Source organism: Musa acuminata, chromosome BXJ3-3 (genome assembly GCF_036884655.1).
Source record: "Musa acuminata AAA Group cultivar baxijiao chromosome BXJ3-3, Cavendish_Baxijiao_AAA, whole genome shotgun sequence".
Classification (NCBI taxonomy): domain Eukaryota; kingdom Viridiplantae; phylum Streptophyta; class Magnoliopsida; order Zingiberales; family Musaceae; genus Musa; species Musa acuminata.
Genome location: NC_088351.1, coordinates 9,950,968 through 9,960,459, shown reverse-complemented (window position 1 = coordinate 9,960,459; position 9,492 = coordinate 9,950,968). Strand labels below are relative to the sequence as shown.

Genomic DNA, 9,492 nt, shown 5'->3' with positions numbered 1-9,492 from the left:
ATGATTCTATTATTTTAGACGATACAACTTACTTTCCAACAATTAGGTCAAGTAGTATGTAGAGATCATCTTTAAGACTTCCTTGATGGTGAAACATAAACCTCCCCTGTCCTGAAAATTTTTCAATAAATTTAGGATATTTACAATGTTATTCGAAATTGAGATGACACATGAAATAGAATGACAAAACTATCATACTTCTGAAGCCTATGCATTCCAGTGAAATATCAAACTCAACTTCAAGAAAAACCAAACAGAATTACTGCAATGAAAAATGATGATAGAATAGTCACCTTCCAAAATAAAAACAACAATGTCCAAAACCACATTTATTGCAGTGAAATCAGATTCAGCAGGGGTAGAGTATTAAAGGTCCAATCCCAATGCAAATGATTTGGTGATGGAAGTCCCATCTTCTCAACAGGAGACAAGAAATATTTGTGTTTCTGATCAGTTGTTATCCTTTCAAATAAAAACTACTACATTGAACTGTTTGTGAACTTACATAAGATACACAGCATTACAAAACTATACAAACTAAATACAACAATTGGACATGTCATAAGGTACAACACTACAACATATCATAGATGGTGTGAATATAAATTCAGCAGTTCTCAACTGGGACTGCTGCCGGATTTTCACTGAGAAGAGGATTTCTCATACCATCAGGGTCAGTACTCTCACTGCCCTCCTTGCTGCTCGGGAGAGATTGAGCACCTTCTGGTGCTTTGTGACCTCCAAATTCTGATGCCTTGTCACCAGTTAAATTATTGGCCAAGTTATTTGGATTCAAGTCTTTCGAAGATTTTCTATCCGACAAAGATGTTTTTGAATCGATTTCTTGAACTGGACTGTCACTAGCTGGCTGATCACTGGCAAATTTAGGTGTTGGCTGGTCATGATTGTGTTTACCTTCATAAGTGATGAGAAGAGATTGTGCATCATGAGATGCCCTCTCAACATGCTTACGAACAGGGCATCCATCATGTGTGCACCTGTAGTAACTTCTGCAAAATATCAAAGGAAAAGGTTCATAAGAGATGGACAACAACAGCAATATGTTAACAAGAAGTATTAATCTTAACATATATGAAACTATAATTCAAGTGCCATTTATCATATAAAGATATGAGGATTTACTATCGAGATATCTATGTATGTATATATAGCTGGGAAGCCATATATTGGGCCTCATGGATACAGGTGATGTAAGCAAGTGTCAGGCCAAACTATTCATATGGCATAACACTTTTCAAGCTGGCAGCTAGCCATGACCCCTGGTCTTGACAGAAAAATATAATAATTGAGTATTGAAGTACCCCATGCACAATTTACCTCAATGCTCTCTCCATCGCTAACAATGGAGTCTAGAATACACCTATATGCAGATTAACACAGCTGGGTTCTCTCTGTACAAACTATATTTACTTATGCCCCCAATTAGGTTGTGGAGTTTGAACCCTTCTTATTTGATACAAGGCACCTTATATTTTAAATAACAACCTGACATGAGAATTATAATCCATCAATAACCTATCTAGTCAGTCGAGATAGTGGTTCAAATCTAGTTCACCCTGCATCAAGGCCATTAGAGAGCCCATGTAGGATATTCCACCATAATTAAAACACCAGTGTTAATTTCTCATGCTAACAATTCAATGGTCAACTTTTCAAATTTCATTCATGTCACTCACCAAATTCAATAATGTGATAATTCAAACAAAGGCATGCAAGACAATTGTCCCCCCATGACAATGTAATGGAATAATTATTGATGAAAACAGTGCTCCAAAACAAGTGAAAGTTAAATTTAATTTCCTCGTCCAAGAGGTATAACAACTTTGACTCTCTGTCAGAAGCGGGCCATTACAATGGCACACCTTGTCCATGTCAAACCAACTTGGAGCTTTGACAATGGAAATATCTATCTCAATGAAACCACCATCCAGAATGTTATGATTTGTGGCAAAGAATCATAGTTTTGTGATTGATGTGCAAAGAAATTACATACCTAGGATTAGGATTCCCCTTCACTAATTTTTGTCCATACTTCCTCCATCTGTAGCCATCACTCAAATGTTTTGCATCGATTTCAGTCTGTACAACATGTTCCTTAACCTGTTTAGGTACTGGCATTGAGAAGCTTTTTGTGTTTTCACTTAGCCTGTTATACAAAGAGCAAAAAAGTCGAGACAACTGATACCAACAAGAAATAGAACCCAACAATAATCTCTTGACTACTTGCCTTCGTTTTGGATCTGGTTCATCCCCAAAATCTTTCTTGGTTGTAACCCCAGCAACCCCTTTGCAATCACTTGAATGATCTAACTGCTGTTCAGGGGTGTCATTTCCAGAATTTTGCTCAGCCTTACAGGATGAAGAGCCTGACTCATTAAGTTCGTTTTTCAGACGTTCTATACTTTCATTTTCCCTGGAGGATCCACCAGACTGAGCTCCTCTGTCCCTCGTGTATCGATACTTTTGAGGTGGGTCATGGTTATGTTTACCTCTGTAGATTACATCACAAATTTTGCCATCTGGGTAACACTCAACTTTTTTCTTAGCTAAACAATTGGAATCTGCACATCTGTAATAACTTCGGAAATTCTCTGTGTTCTTCACTTGCTTCTGGCCATACTTCCGCCAGTGGTAAATATCACCCGAGCATGCCTATGGAATAACATGAACAGATTCAGATGTATGGTAAGATTAAAGAATCTATCATGTTTATTTTTCTTGTAAAGTTTACCTCAGGCACCGATGACATTTGTTGCAATGGTACAGGGCTAACAGCTGGAAGCATAGAGTGTGGAAATGAATTCGTCGTTGTTTCTGATGGAGGAGGATATGCAGCTTGCATCTGCATCTGTGCCTGAGCTGTGACTGCAGCCAATACTGCTTGATGGGTCATTGCAAACTGACCCTGCATCAGATTGGGAGAGCAATCCTCAAAGATAAGACATACAGGATTTGTACTGGAAACTTCAAGAGTTGAATACTCCATTAGGAAAAAAAATCAATAAGGTAGTATAAGAAAACAAATTGGCAGAGCATGGCAGAACAAATTGGATACACAGAAACCCTTAAATTTTATCTGTGTGAGAAGGCTATTCAAGATTAGAGCTGATATACTCCATTGACCTGAAAGAGCTTCAAATAACTACAGACAGAGTAAGGTACAAAGCCATGTCTAGCTTGGTCATTGACTGTCACATCCGTGCCTAAATTTCTTTTTTTTTTCAACACTTGGACAAAATGTGACCTACTTTCCACACAACAACTCAGAGCAGTATCCACTAATTAAATAATTTTATTCAAAATAAATTAATCGCAAAATTCAACATTAAACAAACCAAGACATAATTGTCTTCTTGCAGCTCTATCTAGCAGTAGATGATGCTCCTCGCTGTGCCAGATTCAGTTATTAGATCATGAAACTACTCCGAAAAAAATAAGCAATGGAATTTGACAAAAGCTGAGCAGGAGCCTCCTAGACATCCTCACGAAACATGGAATAAAATCATCAACATTTTATGTGCAAACATTAGTTAGTCATGATCAGTACCAAAAACATAAGATATAAATCTCAAGACCAATCTTGGTAGCAAAACCACATGAAGTTTTATCCCAATAGCTGATGAATGTTTTATCCCTCAAGACAGATTATCTCCCAACAGCACATTAAGTGAATTCATATCCCACTTCCAACAGCAAATGAAGTCATGTCCCTCACCCACCAAAGTGGGATCACGTTCCTCCCAACAATAAATGAAAGAATCATCTAGCTATCACGTCTAACAGCCCACTAATCCCCGAAGGAAATCGTCCTCTAGTATACAAACCCTTCTATAATTGACAAAGATCATCCAGGTCTTTTTATAATATCAATCTCATGTCTCATGTCTACCACATACATCCATCAACGACAGCAAATCATACTAGAAGGATCATATGAGGGATTCGATTCAGTGGGTGTTACTCGCTACATGATGGGCATGAAGCTCCACTCACGTGGGGCATAATTAGTGGAGATCTCACATCCATACCAATCTCAGTAGATCACTTGTCTGTCGAGAAATCATAATCAAACTCGTAAAGCAACCTCAATAACTTAAAACTCATAAATAATCTATCAACATTATTAACATCAGGAAGTCATAACCTAATTAACCCTCAATTGGTCTGAACCCTAGTTGAATTGATCCGATTGATTCAAACTAAACTAAATTCAACTATAACCTAATTGAACCAACTTACAATCCTTATAAAACTAGTATGGAATTACCCTAAACTAGTCTAACTTGGACTTGGTTAGGTCCAGTTTGGTTCAAACCAGTTTGAACTAGTCTAGATCAATCGGGAATCACCTTGAACCAATTAAAGTCGACCAAACTGGTTCAGTTCAGATTCAATTTAGGGATCAATTGGGTCCAAACTCATAAAACACGTCAACATAGAGCCACTAGGCCAACCCAGGCCTGAATGCACAAACTGAAAAAACTTGGGCTGGCTCAAACAGTACCCAATGATGTTGTTAGCCACCTCTGACCCAAATATATACGAAAAGGGTCTTGTAGGCTCGATATCAAGCTCAGCCTGTATGCAGGCACCGAGTCAAGCTCTGATCTGGCCCACTATAATGTGGGATGCACGTGAATAAATACTAAGTTTCGACAACTGGTTTAGCTGTGCAGTGGACCACATCGGGGCCATAGGTGCTGGATCACCGTAATCGATGGGCCACGACAGGCCACACTTAATTGGGCTTTGCTGTTGATTCAACTTTGGTTTGTTGGACCAAGCCGAGCCTGAGCAGAACTCGCATTGAACATGTGTCGAACCTATTGAGTCGCCCCGCATATAAGCTAACCACACCGAGCGAAGCCGCAAGCACGAGTTGGGTCTGCACCCAATTGAGTGAGGCACTACACGCCGCTGGCTTGGTTGGGTCTGACACAATCTACTTGACGATCTGACTTGAGTCAGATCTGAGCTAACCTAATCAGATTAATCTCCTTTAGCTTTCACAAAACTTTAAAATTTCAAAACAAATCATATAATAGCTCAAAAATTCCATAATAATCAAACAAGAATACCAAACATTCAGAGTTTAATAAACATAATTATAATATCACAAAACCGTTTTCCATGAATTAAATATCAATAACAAGTATTTCCAAATTTAGAAATTCAACAAATCACAAATAATTCAGATAAAATCATGTGAACATATTTTAGGTCAGAGAAAATATATCCTAAAGTATTCAGAATAGATATATAATCAATAATATTCAAAAACTATTTTTCAGGAATTAAAAATATTATTCAAGTCAATAATTCCAAATTAATACATAAAAATACTTGAAAATTTCCGGATAAACAAATAAAATTCTAAGGAAGTAGAATAGTTTATTTGAAACAGAAGTATAATTAAAAATATTCAAAATATACTTCATGAATTAAAATATTATTCAAATCAATAATTCCAAATTAGAATTATAATTACTTGAAAATTTCAAAATAAGGAAACAAAATATTGGTCATACAGAATAGTTTATTCAAACAGAAATATAATTTAAAAGGATTCTAAATCTATCTTCGTGTATTAAAATTGATGTAAAATCAATAATTACATATAAAAATTCCCATAATTATTACAAATATCCGAAAATCACAGTTACATTCTAATCACGAAGAACTCTTTATTTAAAATAAAAACATAATCAAACAGGATTTAAAAATTATTTCTATGAATTAAATTAATTAAATCATATAAAAATTCCTGTAATACATAAAAAAATCCAGATAAAAATCTGCCAAATACTTAGAAGACAGAGAGATAAATATACAATTAAATAACCATTAGAATCAAATCAATTAATCTAATTTTTTATGCACTAAATTTAAATACCATAATAAATAATTTCAAATAATATTGAACAATTCCTAAAAATTATAAATCAGATTATGCAGACTTTGAACTGTGAAAATACGAATTTACATATACCAAATATATAGAGACTGAGAACCTACCTGTCTCACAATGGCTTCGTGCCTCTTCGCTTAGACCGAGGCCTTGTTCCATTATGATGAATAGGGAGGGTTTCGTAATTAATTTTTAATCAATCAACTCTTATCTATTTCCTAAGTTAAAAAGAATTGGTATAAGTTTAAAACTCCTTTTAAAGTCATCCTATCATCAAATCCACTTAAAAAGAAATTAAATATTTCACTTGGGATGAAATATTCCATAATTCTTAAATTAATTCATAATTACTCCGAATTTAGGATTTTTAGGGGAATATATAGAGTAGTCACAAATTTTGGAATACGTCTTATCAAAGCCAATTTGTAAATATGTTTGATGGTAGTCACAAGATATAATGTCTTATAGCATTTTAGCACCTACCACTTATCAATTTCTTATCCTGCTATTTGTGTGTGAAAAAAGATAGAGATGCTTAAATTAGTTTCTTTGTTTTATAAGCAAAGTTTGTAATTTTGTACCGTACCGAAGTATCGAGCTCAGCTTGATACGATACAGTACGAGTATACCGAGTGGTATGCTTTGGCGTACCGGAGTATCCTGCTAATTATTATTATTATTATTATTATATATATATATAATAATAATAATAAAGTAAATAAATAAAAGGTGATGTCGTTGAGGCGACGTCGCCTCGTTTCTTCTCCCCGTGAAGCCTCGACGACACCGAGGCCTCGTCACCTCAGAGGAGGAGGAGGCGACATCTCATATACGACGTTCGGCGAAGAAGGGCAACGACAAATTGGGTTCGTCGAGGGAGAGCAGCGCTGGATCTCCAAATTCTCCCTTTTCTTATTCCTCTTCTTCCTTCTCCCTCGGTTAATACCGCTTGGTAGTGGGAAGCGACGATCGAAATCGACTATCACTGACCAATTTTGAGTGGCAATAGGGAGAAACAACCCCAGTCAACGGTATCGCCCGATAGCGAGCGGTCCGCATACTGGTTTGCTAGCGGACCGGTACATACCGCCCAGTACAGGGGGTATCATTCGAAATTAAAAACCTTGTTTATAAGTTCAGTAAATGCTACCTAAGTTCAATGGCAACAACAAAAACAAGTTGTATATCACAAATATTTGGGTCAACTAATTAAATCCTTTCCCAATAGCAAACTCTCCCAAGAGCAACAGTGCAACTCAAACCAAGAGTCATCTGGTAAGGTCTTCCTATCTTACTCGTGCTTTTTCTTCGTAGCACTAATCAAAATTACGCACCCTTCTCAACTAGGGCTCTTTCAATTTTCTTTCGGGATATGTCCAAACAACTTTAATTCATCAACCATACTAGCAGGTGTCCAAACAATTAATCTTTACTACAACCTAAAACTAAGGCATTTTCATAGTTACTCATATCTCATAAGTTGTCATGACTTCATTCAAAACGATTGAACCATGAGTCAAAAATGGAGTCGAAGTTAATAATGGTTGAGTGTTACTCTGGCTCTATAAGTCAACTAGATCGTCCTCCTACATTCAATGTGGGACTAAACTAAGACGTTCTAATCTCCCCTGCTTAAAGTTATTGTCAAGACCCAATCATAACCCAAAATCAAACCCTATACTATGGTACATGTGAGGCCCAACTAATGACGACTTCATGTAGTGATGTATCTCCAACACCATCCATATATAGATATTTTTTATTTGAATGCCTCACCATGTCCAATATTAGATACGCTCCGGTACCATCTGTCATGACCCTCAAATGGGATAATTAATTCACTAACTTAATAACTGAATCACTAACCCAGAATACTTAAGCTCAAGCTAATGCAGTAGACCAACTCTAATCCTATAACCCTCCCACGTCTAATGTGAGCTAAACTGGAGTACCAAAAAATTGTTCTAACAATTTGTCTCCAATATTGTCTTGGGGAAACATGCTCATTTACTTCTAGTTCATCTCACTAAGGTAAGTCAAGGTCAGTCTCTCACACTTCTTTAGTCAAGACTCTGGAGGTCTTTTACCATTTACAAACTCATCTTCAATTTATTAAATGTTTAATATTCCTCATTTGGCAAGGAGTAATTTCTGCCCTTTAAAGACATGTAGCTTTCTACTCGGTGTCAATGATAGCTTCAGACCTGACATGTGTAATTCCTAACTCTCACACAGAGGTGAGAGAAAATATGTGTGCCTGGAAGGAGAGTTTCAAACATATTAATTGGACTCGAAGTAATTTCTCATTAATCAGATGCTTGCATAGACATTTTGTTATAGTTTCATGGGAACCATATTAATATCTATGGGAATGCAAGGAAAACAATGTTGTATACCCTATTTAGCATGGAAATATCTCTACATACAATACTTATAATTAAGAAGCATTAAAAGTTTAAAACTACATAGCTAATAATGCAACTACTAATAGCTTTTTAAGCATAAAATATCTAAACTATGACCTGCCTGGTCAGATCTATTCCCTCATCCCAATATTCATATGAGCCCAACCCCTACTCATTCATATATCAATTAGAAAGTTTCAACCCTTACATAAAAATATCAGTGCAGAGCATACATAAACCAAAAGATTCCCCTTACTATGTCTTGTGACTTGAGTAAACTAGATCAATTGAAACCAATTAAAGATAGAAGTATCTTAGTCAGTTATAATCTACAATAAAAATACCATATTTAATCCTAAAAGGGAATTCTGACACGAAAGAAGGATACATGCAAGGAAAGAAAGGAGTTCCATTAAAAAAGTTAATCAGTCGTCCCAAAACAATCCCCAACGACATTAGAAGAGATGACGAGCTCATAAAAGCCTACAAGTAACCACTAAGAAATTGAGCCAAAAGCAAGACTAGCCATCCGAACGACAGAATTCAGTTCGAAACACTACTTATCCAAAAAAGGGGGGAAAAGACGAAAAAAAAGCAACCCTCGGGTTTTGATGGCTTAAATTGGAAGGAGGGAGAGATTAGGGCCGCCAACCGTGAACCCAGGCGACTCGATCAACGCGGCAGGGGCGAGCAAGCAGGGGACGGCGACCACCGGGACGGTGAGGATCGGCGGCGGGCGTGGGCTCCCCACCGGCGATGCCATGGCCCCCGCCAGGAGCTGCGAGAACGACCTGCCATCAGCTTTGGCCGCCGGCACAGCCCCGTAACCGCCTCCCTTCACCACAGCGGTAGCATCGGACCCGAGATCGGCGGGCGGAGGCCTCTCAGAAGACGGTGACGGCGGAGTCCCGCCGTCGTCGTCGCCGCCCCTTGGCTTATCCTCCTGCGGCGTCGCCGAGCCGTCGCCCTCTTCCGTCATCGATCGAATCTTCAAGAAGATTCCGAGGGTTTCACCATGAGAAGACTGAGAGGCAGGCAGTTTCGAAGATTGGGGAAAGAGGAGGAAAGAACCGAGCGGAGGGAGGAGGTACAAAGAGAGATTCTTCGGCTTTTGACTGCAATTGACCAAGTAATTTTAACGGCGTCTAGGCGGGGGGG

General features: G+C 37.7%; 1 protein-coding gene across 1 annotated transcript; it reads right to left on the bottom strand.

The window, feature by feature from the left end:
- Window positions 1-437: 437 nt before the first annotated feature.
- LOC135634228 (probable WRKY transcription factor 4) lies at window positions 438-9,404 on the bottom strand. The gene is made up of 5 exons (XM_065144558.1): window positions 8,987-9,404; window positions 2,753-2,926; window positions 2,249-2,673; window positions 2,015-2,167; window positions 438-1,010 (listed from the first exon to the last, which is right to left on the bottom strand). Exons 1-5 carry the CDS (start codon window positions 9,311-9,313, stop codon window positions 608-610), a joined length of 1,482 nt encoding a protein of 493 aa, XP_065000630.1. The 5' UTR covers window positions 9,314-9,404; the 3' UTR covers window positions 438-607.
- Between the last annotated feature and the right edge of the window lie 88 nt (window positions 9,405-9,492).

What these genes read in the sequence shown, in the direction of transcription:
- LOC135634228 (XM_065144558.1), bottom strand. Translation starts at nt 9,313, where the DNA reads ATGACGGAAGAGGGCGACGGCTCGGCGACGCCGCAGGAGGATAAGCCA. An exon ending in AAATGTCATCGGTGCCTGAG is followed by an intron (nt 2,674 to 2,752) that starts GTAAACTTTACA and finishes GTTATTCCATAG; the next exon opens with GCATGCTCGGGTGATATTTA. An exon ending in GAACCAGATCCAAAACGAAG is followed by an intron (nt 2,168 to 2,248) that starts GCAAGTAGTCAA and finishes TTTGTATAACAG; the next exon opens with GCTAAGTGAAAACACAAAAA.